The sequence below is a fragment of the Pogona vitticeps genome, chromosome 4, assembly GCF_051106095.1.
Source record: "Pogona vitticeps strain Pit_001003342236 chromosome 4, PviZW2.1, whole genome shotgun sequence".
NCBI lineage: Eukaryota > Metazoa > Chordata > Lepidosauria > Squamata > Agamidae > Pogona > Pogona vitticeps.
Genome location: NC_135786.1, coordinates 74,660,842 through 74,686,747, shown reverse-complemented (window position 1 = coordinate 74,686,747; position 25,906 = coordinate 74,660,842). Strand labels below are relative to the sequence as shown.

The window sequence follows — 25,906 nt, the reverse complement described above, 5'->3', positions numbered from 1 at the left end:
TCAGCTTCCCTTACCATGAAAACCCTATGATGAGACAGCTCAAAATGAAACAAGAGATAATGCTGGAATATGACACTCCCAGGTCAGAAAGCACTTTATCAGCTACTGGGGAAGAGCAGAGGACAAATATAAATAGTGTTGTCACTAATAGCACAACTAGATTAAAGGACATCTTCTGGCTGATATTCACAGAACTTAAAGGAAAGTGCTGCACAACATATACAATTGGAAATGGAACATGTGAAACATGCATCATGGTAAACTGGAAATCATAAATCAAGAAATTGAACATATAAACATTGCAGTGTTCGATGTCAGTGAACTGAAGCGGACTGGAATTGGATATTTTCAGTCAGATAACTACAAAATGTTCTATTGTGGAAATGACAAAATCAGAAGAAATTGAGTGGCTCTAATACTGAATAAGATGTAGCACGGGCAGCTAGGGGCTATAATGCAAGATCTGGCCAAATAAGATCAGTCAGACACCATGCAAAACCTACCAACATAACCATTGTTCATGTCTAGATGGAATTGAAAGCTTTTATGCAAGCATCCAGGAGGAGATTGATCACACACCACACCCAGACAAGCCCATTCATAGGCAACATATAATCATAGGCAACTTGAAAGCAAAAGTAGGAAACAAAGCAGAACCAAATGTTGTGGTAAATTTGGTCTAGGGGTCAAAGACAAAGAAGGAGAATGACTCAGAGTTCTGCAAAGCCAGCAATATGTTTATTACAAATACATGCTTTAAGCAACCAAACTGAAGGGGGAAATCCCCAGATGGCCAATATTAAAATACTGTAATTGGAAGCAGGAGATGAAGAAACTACATTTTCCTCACACAAAACAAGATGAGGAAAGGGCTGTGGCACTGATCATGAACTATTAATATGCAATATTAGAGTAAAGCTGAAAAGAACACTAAAAGAATCTTACAGCCAAAATATATTTTAAGCAGCACTCCTGATGAATTTAAAGTCCACAAAAAGAACAGATTTGCATTACTAAACTCATTTGATCATGAACCGTAGGAACTGTGGATTGAAAACATAGATATTACTAACAAACAATGAAAAAACACAATTCCTGTAATAAACAGAAAAGCTAGATGGATGATAGACGAAACAAAATTGTAAGGACAGGCAAGAAGCAAAAATAAAAGTGACAGAAATAGGGTCAGAAGCTTGAACACATTTTTTCAATGATTGTCACAAAAGAAGAAAAACAAGAGATCTCAGCCAGAAAATCCAAGAATCCTCCTGAGATTCGTGCGGCCCCCACGCTGGGCACCTTTAAAACCCAATTAAAAACTTGGTTGCACATTCAGGCCTTCCCTCCAGTTAATACCTGATCTTCTGTTTACTCTCCCCTCTATTTACTTTCTATTTTATTTTTGTATTGTATTTGCCATTGTATGATTTATGTAATTCTGTATTATTTTATTGTTTATAGTATATTGGAAGTCGCCTAGAGAAGTCTTATGGGCCAGATGGGTGGGGTATAAGTCAAATAAATAAATAAATAAATAAATAAATAAATAAATAAATAAATAAATAAATAAATAAATAAATAAATAAATAAATAAATAAATAAATAAATAAATAAATAAATAAATAAATAAATAAATAAATAAGGGAAGTTTAAACCTAGATTAGGAGTGCTGAAAGACCAACAAGGAAGCACGTTATCTGACCAGAAGAAAATAAAGAGAATATGGAAAGATAAAAGAATGGCAGATTCCTTTAGAGAGGAATCTTATGATGAAGATCTTGGAATACTAGAAAGTGAAATGAAAGCTGTTCTGAAAGCACGGGGAAGAAATAAATCATAAGCAGTAGAAGGGATACTAATAGAAGTACTTCAAGCCACAGAAACTGAATGTGTCAAAATCCTAATAAGAATATGCCACATATATGGAAAACAAAACAATGGACCACAGACTAGATACATTCAACATACATTCCAATCTCCAAAAAAGGAGTTGCCAAGGAACACAGTAACTAAAGGTCTATTGCTGTAATTTCCCATGTAAGCAAAATGATGCAATGAAAAACATCTGATGTACGTCTGAAGACACTCAAGATCATAATGCAAATATCTGCTGGAAACTGGAGCACCCAAAAGAATTTCAGATCAGTTCAAGTTTTATACACTACACCAAAGACTTCAGCTGTGTAGATTATGAAAAATTTGGGTTGTTCTGACAGTGCTGCCTATGCCTCAGCAGCTGGCTGTCATGCTGCATAAGTTATAGTGTGAGCAATAAGCTACTGTTAGAACAGAGTATGAAGAGACAGAATGGTTTCCCATAGGTAAAGGTGTCTGACAAGGTTGCATTCTACCCCCTTACCTGTTCAGTCTCTATGCATATCATATTATATGGAAAGCCAGACTAAATCCAGATTAGAGAGGAGTGGAAAACGGTGGAAGATGGATCTAAACATTAAGATATGCAGATGACACCAACTTACTAGCGGAAAGCAGTAATGACTTGAAACAATTTTTAGGAAAAGTGAAAGAAGAAAGTGTCAAAGCAGGAATGCAGCTGAACATCACGAAGTCAAAAATCATGACTACAGAACTACACAATTTTAATGTTGACAATGAAGAAATTGAAATTGTTAAAGATTTTGTGTACTTTGGTTCAATCATCACTCCAAATCAGAAATCAGAAACCAAGAAATCAGAAGTCTGAAACTTGGAATCCTAGGTTATTGGAAGCCAGCAAAGAAGGATTTTTTTAAAAAAAAAACATGAATTGTATGGATATGTCACTGGAGACCAAGACCAAGATCATCCAAAGTCTTGTATTTCCGATCACCATGTATGGGTGTGAAAGCTGGACTGTAAGTTGATAAGAAAAAAAATGATTCATTTGAAATATAGTGCTGTGATACTCTGGGCTGTTGGAAAGATGAACAAGTGGGTCCTAGCGCGAATCAAGGCTCAGATATCTCTGAAAGCAAAAATGATGGAACTGAGGGTGTTCTACTTTGGACACATCATGAGAAGGCAAGAGTTGCTGGAAAAGGCAATAAACACTGGGAATGGTGGAAGGCAGCAGGGAAAAAAGGAACATCAAATATGAGATGGATTAACTCCTAATGGGTTTACAAGAGCTGAACAGGGTAGTTGAGGACATTTTGGAGATTGCTCAATTCATGGGCTCACCATATGTCAGAGATGACTTGATGACATGTAACAACATTTTTTTCCTATGGACATCAACTTCCATTAAATATTGCAAGTAACTAAGGCTTACCCCCTTAGCTACTTTAACAATGCAACTGGGAGAAATCATGTAAAGTGCTTAGAAATGGCTTCATAACTGCTCAGTTACAAGCATATCTATGATGACAAGACATAATAATATATAGCTGACTATGTAAAACATTGAGATATTAAGAGGGAACATCCTCTTCAACTAGCATGTTAACCTGCTAATCATATACAATTTGGGTGACTTATTTTCTTGGAACTGATAGGCGCAGAAATGATCTACCAGTGATCTTTGCAAAGGTCAAGAGAAAATCAAAATACTTATCGAATCTTATTTCAAATAGTATAGTTAAATCACCCAGATATTTATTACTTATTTCCTGAATTCAGAGCTCTATAGATAAGGATGAAAAAGCACTCCCTGACTTTTTCTAGCTGCTAATTAAGAAGCAAAAGTCATTGTCCCTTCTTCTTAAGAGTTTTCTTCTGTCCTCAAATGCTGCTCCTTAATTTCTTCTGTCCATTCACCAATATTGAGAATGTTTGAAATTCACAAAAGGTTGCTGTAGTATAGAAGACAATGAACAATAAATAACTTACAAGGGGTGTATCCTTCCCTCCAACAATACTGAGACCAAGACCTGATCGGCCCTTGGATATTTCTATAACTGTTTCTTGTCCAGGAACTATCGGACATGTTGCTGGATCCACCAAAGGAAGTGGGAAGCTACCTGGAAGCAAAGATAAAAAGCTACTAGTCCATGAATTGGTGAGCACATAATAGTACAATACCCAGAATCTGTGCAAGAATAAACTGTGTGTCAAAATTGCTGAGCACATAAATTAATCTCATTTGAGAAACTCCCTGGTTTATGGATTGCTCCAAGCCCTGCAGCTTATGGCTCATCGAATTGTGAAAAGCAATTCAAGTGTAGTATATGAAAAAAAAATTTAAGGCACATATTTTGAGAGAGTCTTGGAATACTGCTTTCCTAAAAAGTGGACTCACTGAGTATAAAGAAAATAACCTCAAATGAGCAGTTCTTTCAACTGTTGTTTTAGATGCAGCGGTGCTGCCTTGCAATGTATTTCCCCAAATTGAATTCAAGATATTTGGGAATGGTGACAGGTTATTCTGACAGCCTATCCCACTGATCTTGTCTAGCTACATCATCGTTCTCATAAGTCATCATGAGATTCTCTTCTGGGATGTTTGCCAATTGAGCAAAACACTGACCATAGCTTTTCGCTGCTCTCAACACATTTCTTTATTCTCCAGACTGGACTGTTCACCCAGGCAGTGAAAAAGGAGCTCATGAACCTTATCTGTGGCAATTTCTATAATCTTTAATATGTATATGGACTAGAATCTGCTGGGGATTTATGCATACACAGGTTAAACTACCATAACTCACCACTGCAAATTGCCACTGACTAATAAGGCTCCCGTTGCATTATTAGGAGCACACGTGTTGTGCAACTGGTGCACATCTTCTGGTGATACACAATTCAAACCACAGTTTTGATGCAAAAAATTTTTAGAATGCAAATTAGACACCAAGTCAACCTAAGAAAATCTATTGAAAGTAACTTGGAACTTTCCCCTTTCACTCTTCTGTAAGATGTGAGAAGTCTTTCTGGAGAGGCAGGCCCCTCTCCAACCCTGCACAACATATATGGTGTAGAAGAGCACTAGGAAAACCTCCTGTGCATGAATTTCCTTAAATTACATTTATTACAGAGCTGCTTCAGGCAGAAGACTTATCACAATATTAAAAATAAAATATTTTTAAAAAACTAGCTCAGTGTTTACTCTGTATACTTTAATGGGTATACACAGAAATAGAAAAGAAAAAATTAAATTTTTAAAATCTTACATTTCTTTAACAAAACCAATAACAATTTTTAAAAAGCAGCTCTGGTTTACAGTATGTCAAAAGTTACTATTTTTTGAAATGTCAACAATACTCATTGCACTCAATAATCTAGACTTTAAGAGTAAATTTTTTTAAAAAGCATTACTGTCATCTTTAAAAGCTTTGCAGTGAACATATGATCCATGAAAATAGTAATTTTATACTTCTGGTGGTGAATTCTGTCTCTGGAGAGTAAGATGATTCAGGTGCTGAAGATATAGCATGTAAATTGATGGGAATTATTGTTGAAGACTTGGATTGCTTTAATTGATTACGAATCTGAAAGAGAAAAGGAAAAATCAAAGTAGCTGAACCATTAAGCTTCCTTCTAAAAGAGGAAACAAGCAGCTTAAACAGCAGTAGAGAGATAATCATATGGATTAGAGCAGCACTATGTAATACAGCACTCAACATCTTTAGAAGCAATTATCTGCAAGACTTCTGATCAAATGATCTTAGAAATTTGGTCTAAAATGACTAGTTGTCATGTTAGCCAAAGCATTAACATTCCATCTGCCTTTCCCTGATTAACAATATGCTGCTGCTGCAACTCTTGGGGACATGTGCATGCACATTTCAAGCTAGCATGTGCATGCATTGCCCCACAAAGCATGCCAGTGGTGGTTTGTTTACCAGGGAGAAATGGACAGAAAGTTACATTTTGGCTTATGCTACAAGAAGAATTTCAGCCAATATATTAGTAGACAAAATAATAATGGTCATTTCCAAGGGATATTTCTGCTTGATGTAGAAAGCAATTTGTACCTTCTCCCCTGGCCAGCCCAAGCTCACTTACTTTGACACATCGAGGGGGGGGGGAATCTCCACTCCTGATAACAAAAACTACTACAATAAAATGTTGAACAAGTATCAATTGGCTTCCTATTTGCTGCTTGATGTAGCGCTAAATCAGCTCCTGGGGCAGCCACCCGATTCTGTCGAATGATCGGGCCTATCCCGAGCCCAAGATGGATAAAAAAGGCTTCTGTCGTGAGTATCACATAGTGAGAGATGGCTGTGACTTTATCTTTTTCTGTGCAGAATTGCTCTCAAGAGATTTCGGAAGCATAATTTTGCTATACTTTTAAATCACAATGAAAAAGTGATTTGTTTTCCTGACTTAAAATGACCAATAAATAAAATGGTTTCAGATTAATGGGGGGGGGGGGCAGCGGCAGAGGTGTCCCAAGAACATAAATACATACATTTTCAGATGCTTGCTCTGCCATAACTTGCTCGTTCTCCACCACCTGTTGTTCAACCTTGTTACTGAGATCCTAATAAAAAATGAATGGGAAATTTAAAAAATCATCTCATAATACAGATCTTAGTTAAAATATGCATGGTACAGTACAATCCACAGGATTTTTAAAGTTTGCTTTAAAAATTCCCCAAGCCAAATCCACAATTCAGCTTACATAGAGACTACATATTTTACTGATATATGTTATAAAGAACTCAAGAAGTAACTCAAGAAGCTCAAAACTCTAGGTTGCATCCAGATTTTGTTTAGCCACGCTGTGGTATCACTAAAATCAAGGGGGCAAGATAGTCAAAATAGCTTGAATCACAATGAATTCAAAAGAATTAAAACACACAATTCAAATATACTGTGCTTTTAATTTCTCTGACCTAAATTTAATGTGTTTAAATTATAAAAATTATATGCCTAACAGATGAGATCAGGAAACCCATATGCTCTTATCTAGGAGATTCTACTCCGCTCTTAACTAGGCAGATTCCAGAGAACAGCACTTGGAAGACTGCATATCACTTCCTTACACTCATGCTATGTAGCGCCACAAGGCATGATTTTCTATCCAATCCTTTTTAATACCTACATGAACTTCCTAGGTGTGATTCTTACAGAATGTGAAAAAGACTGTTGTCCACCTTTATTTGTCCACTAAATATGAATTAGGGGAGACTTGTACATGGTGTAGACTGGTGTGAGAGTGCAATGATGGGCTGCATGATGCCTAATAAGTAAAGGATGAATCCTGGTGAGATTAAGGCATTGTGGATAAGCATTTCCTGGATCGATCAATTAGGGGGACTACCAGCCCTTGAGGGAGTTGCAACCCTGCTCAAGAAACAGGTTTGGGACACTCCTGCATCAATCACTATTATCAAAAGCCTTCTAGGAGCAAAGACTATCCACTTAGATGGGCGTACGAAAAAAATCAATTCCTAAACAGGAATTGACTGTATACTGTGATCTATACACTGGTAACCTTGAGACTGGGTTGCCGCAATGAGCCCTCTGCCGAGCAGGCCCTAGGACTGGTTCAGAACTAAAATTCCACTAGTGCAGAATGTAGTGAGTTGGTTACTGCATGGGATGTCTTACCATATACTTATTATGTCTATGCTGATGTATACAGTACAGCAAAAAAGCAATATATAAAGCCTCATAAAGCACAGGACCAGATTACTAAACTAATTGCCCCTATACAAACCCTTACAATTATCCTATACTAACGTGTGATCTTCAGAGGAGATAGTGCTGCCCATGGCAAGGCTATGGATTTCCCTTTGTTCTTTGTAATGATGTCCATTCTGTGGAATGGTCTCCCCTTTGCAGTATGTCATGTCTCAATAGGGATGTGTTTTATGTATTTATTGGAAATGTGCATTGTCACGTTCCCACCTGTCCCTTGGTTGTTTCACCAATCCAAGGGCACAAGCTATATGTCCTGTCGCTGCCACAAGTTAATTACATCAACATTGTTTATTATTAATCACAGAGGTCCAGGCAATGTGTCATTTTTAAAAGAATCAAATAGAAGTTGTTTATTATTACAGGTAATGAAGGTACAATCAATGTCTTTAACTCTTAACAAAACATCCTTCTTCATACCCTCTCAATTGCCAATTCTCTCTCTCTCTACCCCAAACCCCCATTCACCAATGCTCTAATCTCCCAATCTCCCAATCTACCTCTTTCCTCCCACTGCAGATATTCTTATCTCTCCAGACTCTGACTTTCCAGCAGTCTCGCTGGTCCATGCAGACAGCATATTAATATTCATGACCTGGGCAGATGCCACGTGCATTTTCACATGGGCTTCCTCGAGGAAGCATCAACACTCTGGAACTGTTTTTGTTGGGACTACAACGGGATTGTGTTTTTGTTGGGGGTATTATTACTATTACCTGTTTACGGTCTTGTAAACTACCTTAGGATTTTATTGTAACGAGAACAGAAATATTTCAAACAAAAAACGTACTCCTCATTTCAGTAGAATTTTCCCCTGTGAAAATTTAACGTGTTCCATTTCATGGTCATTTACAATGAATGAAGAAACATCAGATGATTATGGGTCAGCAAGAACAGAAACTGCTCCTTTAATTAGCAAAAACAAAGTGAACTGACAAAAAACCTGGGGGCGGGGGACAAAACTATGCTGAGACAGACTAACATGGGTACTTCTTTGACAAAGACAAAGTGAGTTTGTTATGCTAAAGTATGAGAAGAACCTGGTAAGAAGTAAAAACTTTTCAGTCTCTTGGAATGGGCAGATAAATCCTCAGTCAGTTGGCCCTGTAATTTTCCCTTCTGAATGTCAAAGGATACTCACTGCTTACTTTTAGGAAAGACCAGACAGCTGGCTAATATTTTTACATCTTGAGCAAGACTGTTTAGGCTTAAAAGTGACACCACAAAGCCAATAATTGATGGGCTTTAAAAAAAATACTTATTCTAAATTTGCACGTTTTTGGCCTAGTTGTGTGTTTAGGTCAATTCACTGCGAAACTATGTATGTGAAGCACATAACAAGTTGTGTTTGGTTGACTATAATTAATTTTAGGTAAAAGGAATACAAGTTTATTTACAATAGCAAGGACTGGAAAAGCCATCAGTGTGACACTAGCTACAGTCCAATCCATCTTCTGGAAACATAGCTAACTACACTAAGTTATTTTTACTGGTCTTTGACCGTAATAAAGTATTCATTCATTCATTCACTAAGGGAATGAAGGAAAACCATGCCTAAAATGGCAGATTATTTCATGAGAATAAAGTTTTTGGTGCACAGCTTGAGAAAAACTGAGGCTGAAAAACATATGTATAATTCTGTCCTATACAATAATAAGACTGCTGTACACTCAATGTACACTTTGCCACTGCAAAATTTCATCATCCTCAGAAATTAGCTTTTGTACAAAAACAATACCATAATGAATCTAAATTTTATAGTTCAGAAAAACTTGTTGAAATATCTCTAGCAAGAGGACGCTGCACTAAACTTCCCCTATTTAAGAAATCACACTGAACTCCACTGTGATTTTCTTAACCTTTTCCTTCTCACAACCAACAGAAATGTACAAACATAACAAATTGCATGCCCTTTTTGCCTCATTTAAAAACATCTTCAGGAGGTAAAATTTGAGCTATCAGAGTCTTTACATTCTTTTTTGGTTATATACAAGAAAAGCATTTATTTTTTCAGGTAGATCATATTCTTTGTTTCTCTGAAAACTCATACAGGTGAAATACAGAAAAAGTTGCTGTGTTGTGACTTACCAATGAATTGAAATATTACATGAATTATACAAAGAAAATGTTCTTCAAACATTAATTTCTCATACAGGGCCAGCTGTGCCCTCTGCCATTATGCTATACAGTTTTATTTTAAGAGACAGGTTGAACTGATTAAAATTTAAAACCCACCGGATATCACATCCTTGGAAGCATTTTATTTTACACTGAAATTCTGAAAAAAGTAAGTACAAAGTCCTTCTTCAAAGCCAGTAAACCAACCAGATGATGCTTGAAGGTAAAACTTATTCAAGGACATGCATCTTGCAGCTGTAATGGTGTTCATATTGGAAAAAGCCTACTGCTAAGCACAAAATTTGATTCTCCTGTATCCACGATGAAGCAATGCAAGAATGCACGTCTACAAAGCACAGTGGAGCTGTCACTCAGGCCATTTGCCTGTTTAAGTCAACGCTGAAGATTTTAAATTACTTGGTCCTGGAGAAGGAGGGAAATTTCTAGATGCTCTTAGTTTAATACACCAAAACCCTAATCTTGAAGAACAACACTTGGTACGGAGACTGCCTTGGTTGCAATGACCTTTGCCGGGAGAGAGGCAGGGGGAGTGTGACCCTGTTGATACTCCTGGACCTCTCAGTGGCTTTCGACACGATCGACCATGGTGTCCTTTTGGATAGGCTGGCTGGTTTGGGAGTTGAGGGCACCGCTTTACGGTGGTTCCACTCCTTCCTGGCTGACTGTGTCCAGAGGGTGGTGCTCTGTCCCATGGCGTTTATGTCATGGGGTTCTTCAGGGCTCGATACTGTCTCCCATGCTGTTTAACATCTACATGAAACCACTGGGAGAGGTCATCAGGAGGTTTGGGCTGAGGAGTCAGCAATACCCTGATGATACTCAGCTCTACCTCTCCTTTTCCACCAATCCAGGTGAGGCGGTTTCTGTACTGATCTCGTGTCTGGACCTGATAATGGACTGGATGAGGGTTAATAAATTGAAACTCAATCCAGACAAGATGGAAATGCTGTTAGTGGGTGCTTCGCCGGACAGGCTGGAGGGCCTGCCCTGAATGGGGTTACACTCCCCCTAAGGGACAGAGTCCGCAGCCTGGGGGTGCTCCTGGACCCCAGTCTAACTCTGGAAGCCCAGTTGGACTCAGTGGCTGTCATGGAATGATTTATGTGGTTTAAATCTTGTACTGAAGATGGGATATATAGTAGTGAACAATGTAAAATGGATTCCATATTGGTTCTCTGTATAAATGATTTCTGCATGCTGACAGTGTATTTTTGCAGAGGGATGTAGGAACGTTTTTCTGTAGGCCTGAGGAAGATATTCCTAGATAAGAAGACTGGACAATTGTTTTGGATGAATGGCAGACATACTAAGGAAAACAACACCTGTTTCCCATGAGAAGAGAAGAGAGAAGATGAAGAGGGACTGTTTACCTGACTTCATGCCATGATTGGATGACAGCGTGAGAGACGGAGAAGAAGGGGGTTTTCCAGCTAAGCTTGAAAAAGGAACTCTTACCATGCACAATATCTCACTTTTTCTTTTCATTCTTGGACTTTTTGGACTACAGTTTTGCTAGGTCTTGTTGCCTGCTGTGCAGTGCAGGTAACAGATTCATAGAGAGGTAGGTGATTTGGTGGAAAGGGGGGCTTTAAGCCTTTTGCCCACCCTAATAGAGCTTTTTATAGATTTTTCTAGGATTTTTAGTGTATTCATATTTAAAGAGAATTGTTGCTTCATTTATATTTTGTATCATTCCTTAAAAATGATAACATGCTGGCTTATGCATTAAACTGACTTTATTTTGTGAATTTCTATATTTTTCTTAATAAAATAATAATTATAAAAATCAGTTGGTCTCTTGAACAGTGGAGCTGTCTTAATATTACCCTGAGGGGAAATTATAGGGCCACATTTTGCTACTGAGTCCTACCCAGACTGAGCAAAGTAAGTCTACTGACTACATAGCTCATGTGTCTTTCTTTTTTGGAATTTCCTAAGTTTGCTGAAGTATCTTTTTAGGGCAGATTTGTAAGCAGAAGTGTTGGGGCAGCCCTCGGTTGAAGTTGCCAGGACTCGACTCAGCCTAATGAGGGAGCACAAGCTTCTAATTACTCTCTGTCTGACCGGTCAAGCATCCTCTAGGGGAACTGATTGCTGACAGTGGCCAGGCACGCCTTCCTTCAGCTGCAGAAATTATACCAGCTACAGCCCTACCTGGATGAGCAGAGTCCCACGACAGTTACACATGCACTGGTAACATCTCGCATAGATTACTGCAATGTGCTCTACGTGGGGCTGCCTTTGAAGACGGTCCAGGGACTGCAACTGGTCCAGAATCGAGCTGTGCGGCTGGTGAGTGGTGGGGCCACTAGGGAACACATCGAGCCAATTCTATTTAAATTACATTGGCTACCAGTTGCTGCCCGGGCCCAATTCGAAGTGCTTGTTTTGACATATAAAGCCCTAAACGGCTTGGGCCCTGGATACCTGAAGGACCGCCTCCTTCTATATGAGCCTACCTGGCAGTTAAAATCTAGCCAGGGGGCCCTTTTGAAAGAGCCATCCCTCAAAGAGGTAAGAGGGATGGCTTGTAGACAAAGGCCTTTTCAGCAGCTGCCCCCAGACTATAGAACGCCCTCCCAATTGAGATTCGTCTGGCGCTGATGCTGATGACATTTCAGTGCCAGGTCAAAACCTTCTTGTTTCAGAAGGCTTCTAATTGAAATAATGTCAACTGTGGTTCCTGATGGCAATTTTTAGAGTATATATTTTAATAGTCTTTCTTTTTATTGTATTTTAATTGTTGTAAGCTGCCCAGAGACCTTTGGGTAGTGTGGGCAGCATACAAGTTAAATAAATAAAATAAATAATAAATAAAATAAATAAACACAATGAGAACATCAACATATTTTCTTGGGTCATCTTTAACACATAGGCAGCATCCCTCTGCATTTCATACACACTGTGAAGAAAAGCAATCTTAGTATTTTTTTTCTGTACTTATAAAGATTCAGATCACTTTTAAAGGTAAAAAAAATATAAGGGAGAAATAACAGACTTGCTATAACTACTACCAATTGGTAACTGCAGCCTTTTCAAGCCTTTAAATTCATAGGGTTCCCTGTATATCTCTTTACATTTTAGAACTGGGAATGGGAAAGCCTCGCCCTCACATGTATCACTATTATGGTCACTGCCTGGATAGCAAAAGTTTGTGTTTGCGACTCAGTTATAACAGAAAAATCTGTTTTCTGTTTACCAAGGAGGGTTACAAAACTGAGGCTTAAATCAGACAGGGAAAAAAATTCTGGTGGGGAACCTAGCTTTTGAGGAGACACAGCTTCAGTTTATTGTAGATTGGGCTACAGTGTGCTTGAAAAATCTGGTTTGTAACCTGGATGGTTCTTTTTGGTTGGACTGGCTTCGCGCTTAGTTCTGGCAAGTCATGGTAATATGAGCTTTGGTTATAACAGATTTGAACTACAATAACAAACTTGGTGTGGGATAGTTTTTAAGAATATCCTGAAGATATATGGGTGGGTTGGGCCAGAATGTAGATATACGACTATTCACACACAGAAGTGTGGCATGTTATATCAAATTTAAGTAGCCATATGGAGTATCAATACATTCCCAAGCATATTTCAACATGCTAGCTGTTACACAGATCTCTGGATTCTTAAGCCATGGGAATCTAAAAGATGGCATCGTGCTACACCAAGGACAAAAAACCTATGACCTCCAGTATGTTACTGGACTGTAACTACCATCAGTTACACCCAGCAAGGCCAATAATGAAGGCTGGTGGGAGTTGCCATCCAACAACCTCAAGGAGCATAGGCTGCTCACCCCTATCCAGACCTTTCTCTTCAGGCAAGTTTTCCCTCAGTGAATGACTGCCAGAGTGGGGTGTTTAAATGGATGGGTGTGCCTTACTGTTTTAAATGTGTCTTTGGTATTGCCTTAAAAACAAACAAACAAACAGTGTTTTAGTGTGGTATTTTACCCTTTTTAGCACTTGTAGATATATTTTAGCTTATTTTTGTAAGCTACCTTGGGCTCTTTTTAAGGAGAAAGGCAAGGTAAACATATTTTAAATAAAATAATAATTTAAAAAATACGGACTTCCTGTCATGGGTAGGCATTAGATTTAATATAAATGAAGCAGCACACCACATGGAATCCTATAGATACAGTTTATCATATACCATAAAAACATAGGCATGTCCTGCAGAATTAAATACAGATCTATCTCAGTAGATTTAAGCAAACATTTAAAACATTCTTATTTCAACCTCTTCTTAATTAAAACTCCTGTGTGCTAAGATTTATTTTTTTATTTATTCTGATACTGCTTTTAATTTTGTAATTAAAATACTGTAGTTTAATACGCATTTTTAAATAGTTTCCCTATGATTTTACTCATTTTATGCAAGTCATTTTGGGATTTTACTTGTGAAGTATATTGGCTAAATACTGGAAAAGAATATTGGAGAAAAAAAATTATAAACATAAAGGAGATAATCCCTTGCAGACACTGTTCTTATTAAACAGTAAACCCTCAATAACAGGTTAGTGGCCATGTTCAAGTGTGCACAGTCATGCAGTAATCTTTGGCCCTCCAGAATTCTGGTCTACAGCTCTCATCAGCCTCACCTAGCAGAATGATGGGAACTGTAGTCTGAAACACTTGAGAGGATCAGAGCTTCCTCACTGCTTCTTTGTCCCAAATTTATAGGACACTTAAGACATAGCCATACAATGCTTTGGCATCACATCATCCAGCCAATATCAGGAGCCCTTACTCTGTAGAGACATTTCTCCTCATGATTTTTTTAGCACTTGCTCCCTGATGCACGTACAATTTATCAACAAGCCCTGAAATATCACTCTTGAAAAATGACATGGCTGCCCCTATGACAACTGGCATACTGCCTCCTTAGTTTTAGGAAGAAAACAGTTCTTGGTGTGCCACATGTTCAGACTGCTTCATCTGTATTTAATGACTCTAACCTTAAAATATGCATATATCCATTAAGTGACTAGTTCAGTCTCTGACTTATTAGCAACTGTCTCTCTTGAAGCAAAATGGTATGTACAGCTTCTTAGTGTTCTAGCTATTCTACCAGGAAGAGGAAATTCATGTTCCATTGAATTTCTCCTCTGTACTTTTTGGCGTAGGCTTTAATCAGAGGGATGTCTACGTTCACATTAAATTGCTAAATTATGATTAATTGCTTTCATTTAGGAAACACTGAAAAACATCTTACCTCAATGGAAGACTGAGAGCTAGCGGGTAAAGGGAAAGGAGCCACAGCCATCTGGTTAAATGCATCATCATTACTGAGAAACAAAGAAGAGAGAGATATTAGACAAGCTGCAAAATATCTACTTAAATGCCATTTTTTTTTAAAAAAAATTTTTATTACATGTATAACCATATTTCCTGCTACAGGCTTCAGAGGGGATTCCCTAGTGGTTGCTCATTTAATGCAATAACCAGTTTCTATCCTGCTTCATTTAAGCAAGATTGCCTTGTAATGTGGCATCAGTGCAATAAAGGACTAAACCCAGACAAAAACATAAGAGATTTAGAAAGCCAGACTAAAGGATGTACAGTATTATTGTTCCTTTATTCAGCTTAGTGATGAAAAGGTCAAGAGTAGCACTAACTGCAGCCCATTCTCACAACTTCAATTGCATGCAATCAAGGCTAGCTGGATAGCTTTTGGTATCTGGGTGCAGAGCCAGAGGTTAGGAGTTCAGTTCCCCACCATGCATCCCAGAAGAGTCAGTCTGTGTGGCCGTGGGCAACCTGCACAGCCCCAGGACGCCTCCAGGGGAAGGGAATGTTAAATCATTTCTGACTACTCTCTATCTCGAAAACTCTGAAAAGGGTCACCATAAGTTGGAACTGACTTGACAGCACAAAAGCTGGCTGGATAGATCCGTAGTTTAGGTATCTGGCTGTGGAGCCAGAAGTTAGGACTTCAATTCCCCACTGTGCCTCCTGAGAGAAAAGCCAGCCTATGTAGTCAGGTTGCCCCCAGAAGAAGGGTATGGTATATAACTTCTGAGTATTATCTACCTAGAAAACTCTGGAACGAGTCACTGTAAGTTGGAACCAACTTGATGGCACTCAATTATTATTATGACACATTAACAGTATGACTAGAATCTTGTCCCCATGATGCTGCCATCATATGGTCAACCCTATATGTTTCCAGAATCCATCCCAAATGTACCTGATCCATGCTACTGCTAAAGATAAGTTTCAAGTAGTTTTCAATATTGCTTGCTGCTGTAGTGTTTATAAGGCAGGCTGTGTTCTGATCAATTTTTGTGTTATGGGACTATTAATGCTATACCAATGTTGAAATATTAAAATATTGTTCCATAGCACCTTGGTAATTGGAAATAATGCCCAAGGTCATGGTAGAATACACCCTCCTGTCCAACACGTCCATCTCTATTGTTTGGCGTGGTGTTGTGATGCCTCTTTGAGAAGCCTCCACAATGACCGAATTTGGTTGTGGATGCTTGAGAAGAAATATAGCCTCTTTATCATGGATTTTGTATAAATTTCCCAGGCATGTCAAGGTGCGTTGAGAGGTAGACAGTTTATTCCATGATTTCTTGACCAGACTGAGCAAAGATGGTAACATGCTGATGTGGACACTGTCTGAATCAGAGGCAGTAGAATGAGAATCCTCATTGATTATTGAATATTCATTTTCCATGGTGCACTTTGAGGCCTTGTAATGCTTCTCAGATGTAGAAGCAGCTATGGTAAATGGGCTCTTTTTTTGCAAGTTTTTGTTACTTGGTTTGGCGGTAGGCCAAACTTGAGTCGCATCCTCATGTGCTGTAGGTTGCTTTGATATGTCATAATTGTGAGAGTCCCTAGTTGACTGTGATTTGGAGCTGAAGCAGGAGGACCGGTGGGCCTTGTCTGCCTGTTTTTGATGTCTTTGATTCCAAAGCCAAAAGCAAAGATCCATCTTGGAATGCAGTTCACCGTCAACACTGAACTGCTAAAACCACTGGTTCCTAACCTTGGGTAATCCAGGTGTTCTTGGACTACAACTCCCAGAAACCCTAGCCAGCACAACTAGAGGTGAAGACTTCTTGGAGTTACAGTCCAAGAACAGCTGGGTTACCCAAGGTTGGGAACTACTGGCTTAAGTGATAAGAGGTTATGTTGGTGACTGTGTTTATGCATAGCCAACATAGTGAATGAATTGGAAGCCAAGAACAAACCAGGCCATTCCCCTTCCTTCTGTTCCAAAACTCTTGATGCTAAGGTGCATTCTCAAGCTTGTGCCATTTGCTTAAGGCTTTACATACAACACCGTGAAAAGATTTCTTGTTCTCCATCAGGTGGTGACTTTGAAACTAACTGAACCTGTTCATAAGGAACTAGAAGCTTAGGAAGTCAGTCTTTGCAATTCTGTGCAGGTGGCCTTGATTCCAAGTGCTCCTGCTCCATTGTATTTGATATGGGGTGCCCATACTTCTATTTCAGTGATCTCGATGCCTTGCTTCTATACTAGTACAATATGGGGACTGGAATGGCATATCCTTGAGAGCCAGGATGTTATTTCTCTGTGCATTCTAGGGAAATGGAAGAATGGTGGAGGAAAATGCCATTCCCATCCTCGGTATGGCCCTGGATAGAATTAGGCACTGCACATAGCAATATAGTAAATAACCACTTGACTTCAACATGATAGCTTCTTGCTAGTGATGGGTTTTGTGGAGGCTCTTTCAATGGGGATGGGACACTTCGTTCTCTTACTATTGTAACAGGCTCTGGAGATTACTCATATGATCACTCCCAACCTACAAGTAGTTCTTCTGGTTGTGAGGTCCTCTGTGGTGGAGAAAGCTTACTCAGGGTTTGTTGGGTAAGCTGACTCCATTCTGGAGACTAATTGAATGGTGGTGACAATGTCTGAATTTGGGACATCTCCTCGTCTGAGGTTGAATCAAGGCATACATGTTCACCACCTTTTGCAGGATGGTGGTGGTGGTGGAATCTGGCTACCTGAGGTTCCTTAGATATCTTTGAAGCCAAAGGCTGTTCTTTATGTGCTTTTGATTTATGTTTCTACTTCAGCTTTTCAAAGTAGAAGTTGGATCTGAGTCAGTGGATTTATTTTCTAAGAAATCTACGTTTATGTCATTCTTGATATGGACACCAATGTTGCTTTCAAAGAAGTAGATTTTGAAGTTGAAAATGCCCTCAAGGCTGCCAGTACATTGTTGGTATTGAGAGATGGTAACGGCGCCATCTCAGCCTCTGTTGGTTTCTGATTGTTCTGAGTCTTGGTGGTGGGTTTGAGTTTGAGTGCTCCCATAATGGTTTGCTTAAAGGGTGTCTTACAAACAGACACTGATGGAACTGAGCAAACCAAATCTGTGTTTGGTGTCCCTCACTGAGGCAGGATAGGGTTAGAACTAAAGTCAACTGTCAGTGATGGGAATTTTGTTGCTGCATGAAATTAACTTTTTAAATGGCCCTATTAGGGCCATCAAAGGCAGGAAAGCCTTAGACTGGTGAATAGTAATGGAAAGTCGTAGAACAACAAAGGTGGGAATGACAAACAGTAAGAAAACTCCCCCCCCCTTTAGGGAACTTATAGGCAAGGGAGGTATTGTTACATACAGCTATGACATCACCTGCCTGTCACTGCTGAAGCTGTGTGTCATCTACCAATGGCGTGACGGTCGGTGGGACATAAGGGGTGGAGCTGTTATATATAAGGGGAGTGAATGGTGTGAGAGATTCAGATAGGGCCAGATAGGGCTTTGAGATAGGGAGTTAGGGCTTGGAGATACTGAGAGATAAGAACTGTGCTACATTGAGAGGGTCTGTGAGAGTGGGTGTGTGATTGTTATATTATTATAGTGATTGCTTTATTATTTATATTCAAGTGATTTACCATTCCTTTTGTTTGTACACAATAAACCTAAGTTTTTATTTTGAAATCATACGTTGGCCTGAAGCTTTATTTGAGGGAATGGTTGGTGGCAGTGGAAACGAAGAGTGATTGAGTGTGATGTAACGGCCCCTTTGTGAGGTATAAGGAGGCTGTTACAGGAGGAAGGATGATGACAAGGGAGATGACAACAACAAAAGGTAAGGTTTCTGAGGATTTCAAAAGCATAAAGGAAAAATTAGCTCCACTGAAGGGACTTAGGAGTTTCTTCAGCAGTGGCTAAAGGGAACTGAGGGATACTCACTAGGTGCAGGGATATGTGCAGTGGGAGGGGGCTCTAATGAACAAGCCTCTCTGTCAGGTCACAGAGTGGCTAATCCATTGTGGATAACGGTGCGATAGGAAGGCTCCATTGAGCTGGCATCAGTGGCAGAATGGTGAGTAGACAGTCCGACCCTATGGGGCTGGACTCTCGTTATTTCCACCTGTGGGGGGATATTTGTATACGAATACCCCATCTCTAATTAATATCGATATGCATTAATGTGTTCCATAGAAGTTGTCACTATTTACAGCCTTTCTTATATCTTCAGCCTCTTATTTTCTTCAAAGCTTTACAGTGAAAATTACTAACTTGGACTGCAAGAACTGAGGGCATCAAGCCATGCATTCAGAAATACACAAGAGATATCTAAAAGGCAAATGCAGTATCAAAGAATGCATGATATTCACTTGTCCTTCAGTTTCCAAGCACCTTCCCCTCAAACACTATAACATGTTAAACAGCAATTTTCTGGCTCATTTTGTTTTCCCAAGCATACAAACCAATTATTATGTAGCTCTTACTGATGAGAATTAATCAGCATATCTAAAAGCTCCATAACCTCTAGTAATTTCTGTCTGGTGCCAATTTAGGGACTGCCAGTTGTTGGTTGCTTGAAAAATAATAATGAAACATCTAATCAGCACAAATATGTAGTAAGGAAATCAGCGTAAAGTACTCCCAGCTTTTGACACAGCTTGTAATGAAAAGATCTGAAAGCCAAACCATACCTTGAGATATCCAGTAACTTATCCAAGTTTTTATTGGGGCAATGAGGGGATTTGTAGCTTTATAGACTCCCTTGCTGAAACACTCCCTCCCCTCATGCAGGAGAAACCTGGCAGGAGGCTCCTTTCAGTGGAAACACTTTCATGTGGGTGAGGGGAAAACAAGATATGATAGTAGCACCCCTTCACTGTAATGTATAGACCAGCCCCTTGAGACATTATATGAAGCAAAGGGAGAGAAATGCAATGTGATGACATGACAGGATACAAACCCTACATAGTACTGCTGTTTTCAGCAGGAGCCCCACGTCAAGCACAATGCTGGAATTCTACCTTATTTTGCTCTTTGCATTTCCCACAGCCTCTTCCCAGAACTGGTCGCTGAGACTATCTGCACCACTGAACCAGCTATTTTCCCCTATCCTTGGTGACAGAAAGGGGAAAAAAAACACTATTCTGCCCTATAGTCTCGCAGCACTATGTATGCTCTTGCAGGGTAGAGAGTCACCAAATCTGCTAACAAATTGTAACAACAGTAAATGTGGCAGCTGCTGAATTTTTGTGGTAACTGTGTTGGCAGCAGCAAATTCAGTGGATGTACAGCCCCTTCAGATTCCAGAATATCCCATGTTCTCCCCATGTGTGACTCCAGGGATCTGCTCACCCTGAAGTAAAGGAGCGTTATTATCTAGAAATTACCCACCCAAAACAGTGGGGTTCAGTGAAGGATTTTTCAGCAGACTTCTCACCGTCATCTCTGTTAGGCATGCTGGGACCTGGTCTTGTTGGAAAGAAGCACTTACTTTAAACAGGTGCATAGAGAAACATTTCAGGATATGGAAATCACCATTAAAAAAAATTAAGCAAAAATGCAAACACTTTCTATCCAACATGACTAAATGGGTAAGGAATGGTGTATTGCACTGCAGTATAACAAGATATCATTCTTGCATATATATTTTGCTACAGTCTGAATAGCTTTCCCTAGGCAGATTTTGCAATGTAATTAAGTAATGGAGAGTGAGCTGTTGTACATGACATTTAATTTTCAGTAGCTGGGAAGAGTAAGAGGGGGCTAGAATCAAGATCATTAATCTCTTCTGGATGCCAAGGATAGCAACTAATTCTTCATTTTACTAGCTCTGCTCTTGTACCACAGTCGCATGTGGATCTAATTTAGACTTCTATATTCTGAAAGGTATCTACAGACAAATTTTTTTACTTAGGGACACATCATGGATTATGTAACATATAGACTAGTTGTTTATTACATTTTTTTGGAGTATCAAACCCTTAGCGGCAGTAGTAGACTCTGCAGCTTTCCTCTTCCATTGTTTTTCTCCTGAACAGAAAATACTACAGGTATAGGACATTTGATTTTTCTTCTGCAACTGGGAGAGGTGGAATCTCTAACTCTAGCTAAAAGTCATGCATACCATGCAGAATATCAAAGATGAACAAACATTTGCATGTATCCAATGACCTTGCTGGAATTTGTAGGTTTGCAAAATATGAGGCTGTCGTATGGGTCACAACATCACTTAAAATCATAGCTGATCAGGGAATAGAGTTAACAGGCAGCTGGGATAGTCATAGGCACACTAAACCTTTATTTGCCTGAAGAGGAAATCATGTCATAATATCTTGCCAGGAAGTGAATCTGAAGAAGTGATAGCCCTTTTAATGATAAAATAAAAAAATACATTTCCCTGTTAAATTCTTGTGACTTAACTCTACCGGGCTTATTTCAAGTCTCACTTGAAAACCCAAGAAATACTTTTCAAGACAGCAGTGTGAAAATGTATACTCTTTCAAAGTAGTATTAAAATATTTCAGAATACTTTATATAAGCATTTCCATACCAGATTTATTTTACTATCTGAGAATGCTCATCACATGACAAGGGGAAGTACTTCAGTTCCACCTTCCTCCATCTCTGATATCATTCTGAACAGGTAGAAGTGATCAATCTGACCAGGACAATCTCCACTAGCTGTGGGGTTCTCTGCAAAATATATGGGCTGTGATCTATGTGGAGAAGGTTCTCCTTGCCACTCTTCAGGTGACAGAAATGATGACAGAGAAGGTGAGGATAGAGCATCTCCTTCTACACATGGCAAGTGTTTCAAAATACTAATGACTACACAGGGGTAACTTTTACAGTACATCTACAAGCTGGGTCAATATTAATGTTCCTTTAATACTCAAGGCTAAGGCAAGACATGAACCAGAGATCTGCATGATCATAGCTCGTGTTGAATCTAATGTTCTCTGAATATTTTGGACATCATCTCTCCCACGAGTCCTCATGATTGGCCATGTTCAGTGGGGTTGAGGAGATTTGCGGTGCAAAACCTGAGAATGATATTAAGTTGGAGGAGACTGCAGTAAATTATATCAGTTCCTACTAAGTCTAGCCTGACTGTGGAGAAATTGAAGCAGATGCTTAATCTTGGAGGTAGATAACTATCCAGTTAAAGTAAGCCGTCTACCTGCTTGCCTTCTGTAATCTGTTGTGTGTCCTGCCAAACCTCACCTATCTTCTCTTGTCCTGTCCACCACACTATTTAGTCTCACCTCAGAGGTCAATTTCATTCTCTAGACTTCTTTAAAATCTTCCATCAATCTCCAAATTATGTTCCAAGAAAACCTTATTGCCTACCTTTGCCCAATAACATGGGGTCTTGGGGGTGTTGCACACGTAAGTTATCCCAGCTGTGAGATGAACTATTTTCCTATCAGCGAAGGTATGTTTTTAAAACAAAGGATTGTCCTCAACTTGTTCTCCTCTCATGGAGTCAATTACCGTAGCTTGTCAGTTAAGAATCCTTTTAAAGACTGCAGCAAAGTCTTAATAATAAAGGTTCAGGGCTTTCCTGAGTTTTCCTTTTCGTTTTGCCAGTCTGTTTTCTAAAACACTTACCATGAAGGTTGAAAATCAGATGTGACATAGCATAAGCAGTTGAATTTGCTATGGGACAATTTCTACATGACTGTAGGCCCTTCCTCCCCTCAAATGCATATGTGTGTGTATGCACATGTGCATATACACAAATCTGACATAGACAATATTTTTTAAAAGCATGTTTCTCTCCTGCCCTGGAAGCATACTTTTCCAAAAAAAAAAATGGCAGGAAATTGCTAAATCTGTGCATAGTATAACTAATGGTGGATTTTGGGGTGAAAAACATGGTCCCCAAGCCTTTTGAGGATGGTCACCTTTGCTTTACAAAAATGGGCTAGCTGGGAAATTCTGAATTCTGCAGTCCACAAAAATAATGTTTTCAAGCTCTGTTTCTGGGCTATTCACTAAAAATGTAGACATTAATGCCCCATTCCAATGACAAGTGCAGAGGTGGGGCCAGCACTTCTGGTAAGCAGGTCTCACAGAAATGTTAAGAAGCCAGTAACAAGATGTTCAGTGAGGTAGAAGTAGCAAGAGAGTATAAAGGTTCCCCTTGACATTCAGTCCAGTTGTGTCCGACTCCAGGGTGCTGTGCTCATCCCTGTATCCAAGCCGTAAAGCCAGCGTTTGTCCATAGACATTTTCCATGGTCACGTGGCCAGCACAACTAGACACGGAACACCATTGCCTTCCCACCGTGGTGGTACCTATTTATCTACTCGCATTTACATGCTTTCAAACTTCTAGGTTGGCAGGAGCTGGGACAAGCGATGGGAGCTCACTCCATCGCGTGGATTCGATCTTATGACTGCTGGTCTTCTGATCTTGCAGCACAGAGGCTTCTGCGGTTTAACCCGCAGCACCACCATGTCCCTGCAGGAGAGTATACTTCAAGCTAATTCCCTGCTCCTCTTTCAAAAAAGCTGATTTGGGGGATTTTAATCATTTTGAAAGGACTCCATGAGCACAACCTCACCTCTCCAGTGTGAAAAGGTAATCACAGTTAGAGGATCAGTAAATACATACTAATTCCCCATGTACCTAAGAAGCCTTTTGCTGTTATAGTTATTAAATATTCAGAAAGAAGGCCAGACTTTGCTTTTTCTAGATTGCTTTCCTGCCCCTCCTGAACTTGAAATGCTTTATCCAATTTATTTAATTTGTCTCAGCTTCTGTTAGGCTAAAACAGAGTGCCCTGCCCAATTTTGTCAGGTTTAAAGCCCCAAAACAGGTAACTGGAAAGGACAATACTAATCTTTTATAGCAACAATATTTGTTCAATTCAGAGTTATGACTTCAAAAATCCATGCACAGTGACTTATTAGTTTTCAGCTGATGCAGGTGAGGGCAACAAGTTGTATCACAACAAGAAAGCAAACTGTGAAACAAGGTCTTGCTCCTGACTTGAAATTTCTCTGTGACTACTCCCAAAGTCTGCAGCTCTTTCCCAACAAAACCTGGGTTTGTCCTCTCTCTGCTGCCCTTCTGCAGAGCTTTGGAACAGGGTTTTAAATAAAAATCTGGGTTTCTCTCTCTCTTTTTAGGCAAACTGGTATTTAGTATTTTCAACAACAGAGATCTCAAAACTTTTAACTGTATTTTAAAAATGCAATACTGTAATACAATTAAAATACAATATAATTCAGCAACGGCTGAAATCCTGTTGCCAAAAGTTATGCTGTATAAGGCTGGTTCTGTCATCAGGCACAGTAGTTCTTCAGAAATTTCAGAAAATTATTGATTCTTTCCCCTTACAGAATGTCCCAACAGTCCTTGCATTGTGGGGAAGCCATTAGGGGCAGTGGACATGGAGGGACACTCTTTAATTTCCAAAAATCAATGCAACCTGTAAAATCATCCTTCCACTGCAATTCTCAGAAATTTAATTATCTCCCTCCTTGTTCTGTAACAATTTCCTCACAATGCAAGAGATCCCAAGGGACACCCCCCCAAGGACTTTCAGGGGGCTGAGAATCAGAAACTTTTAATTTCCAGCTTAAGTTACACTACTGGTTTTCAGCCAATGAATTTAATTCTATTTTAATATTTGGAACGTATGCATTTTAATTCTGTTCCATATTAACTACACTGTAAGCTATATCACAACATAGTTAATATAAACAATATAGTTCCAAGAGAAAGGTGGCATATGAATGACATTTTGAAAACAGCATTCCTCTTATATTGCACCTCCTTGTTTAGGTCATTATTTCCGACCTGAGGAACCTGCATTAATGACTATGCCAATCTTACCGTATAAATACAAGTTTGACCTTTAATGGCGCTGTCTTAATTATTGCAGAAGCATTCTGATGACTTCTCCCATACAAGATCTGGTTATTTATCTGTTTCAGAAAGAAAATTAAACACAGTTACAAATTAAACAACAGCAAAAGGTTAAGCAGTGTTTCGTGTTTTGAGTATACTATCTGCAACACTCAAAATAACCTTCTCCTATCTTATTTTAATTTTTTTTTTAAGACACTAGCTAGAATAAAATGAAGCAAAGCGTGGATGTTATTTCTTCCTTGAAAAACTGGATTTTTCAGCAGGGCTATATTAGCTATTCATCTGAATAATGGTGGTTATCAGTTGGAATAATTATGCCATGGTAACAACTTTGAGAGTAAGATGAATTGCATAAACACAGTTTGTGACATGTACCATTTCAAACCAAGCTACAGAGCAAATTAAACAGATAAAAGTGGCAAACACTGTAGCATGGAGGAGATATAAATCTTATTTCCTGTGAACCTATTATGGTGCTAAATCATATCAATTTTACCTTACATTACTCTTTCGCTTTCAAAAGTTCAGATTTGTATTCTGCAAGAGTCTTTTTGAAGCATAACCACATTTTTAGTAAGACAGTGTTCAAAAATGCTGTTGTCGTTGTTTAGTCGTTAAGTTGTGTCCGACTCTTCATGACCCCATAGACTAGAGCACATCACGGCCTCCCAGAGTTTGGTCAAATTCCTGCTAATAGCTTTGATGACACTATCCAGCCATCTCATCCTCTGTCGTCCCCTTCTCCTCTTGCCTTTACATTTTCTGAGCATCAGGGTCTTTTCCACGGAATCTTCTCTTCTCATAAGATGGCCAAAGTACTAGAGCCTCAGCTTCAGGATCTGTCCTTCCAGTGAGCACTCAGGATTGATTTCCTTCAAAATATATAGGTTTGTTCTCTTTGCAGTCCAGGGGACTCTCAAAAGTCTCCTCCAGCACCACAATTCAAAAGCATCAATTCTTCGGCGATCAGCTTTCTTTATGGTCCAGCTCTCATTTCCATACGTCGCTACTGCAAAAACCACAGCTTTGACTATGCGGACCTTTGTCGGCAAGGTGA

At 39.2% G+C, this 25,906-nt stretch overlaps 1 protein-coding gene and 1 non-coding gene across 6 annotated transcripts in view; one reads left to right on the top strand and one right to left on the bottom strand.

Annotated features, from left to right (window-relative positions):
- PATJ (PATJ crumbs cell polarity complex component) overlaps positions 1 to 25,906 on the bottom strand; it is a 219,626-nt gene that overhangs the window by 45,968 nt on the left and 147,752 nt on the right. For 3 of the 5 annotated variants that reach the window (XM_072997719.2, XM_072997722.2, XM_072997720.2), the window contains exons 29-34: positions 24,814 to 24,905; positions 20,359 to 20,436; positions 14,934 to 15,006; positions 6,350 to 6,421; positions 5,309 to 5,423; positions 3,829 to 3,959 (exon numbers count right to left, since the gene is read on the bottom strand). In XM_072997719.2, coding sequence (XP_072853820.2) covers positions 3,829 to 3,959; positions 5,309 to 5,423; positions 6,350 to 6,421; positions 14,934 to 15,006; positions 20,359 to 20,436; positions 24,814 to 24,905 — 561 coding nt within the window. The remainder of the gene's footprint in view (positions 1 to 3,828; positions 3,960 to 5,308; positions 5,424 to 6,349; positions 6,422 to 14,933; positions 15,007 to 20,358; positions 20,437 to 24,813; positions 24,906 to 25,906) is intronic. The other 2 variants (XM_072997721.2, XM_078392934.1) reach the window with 1 other exon arrangement.
- LOC140707237 (U11 spliceosomal RNA) lies at positions 6,119 to 6,257 on the top strand. Its single transcript, XR_012087157.2, has one exon. It is a non-coding gene; the product is annotated as a U11 spliceosomal RNA (small nuclear RNA).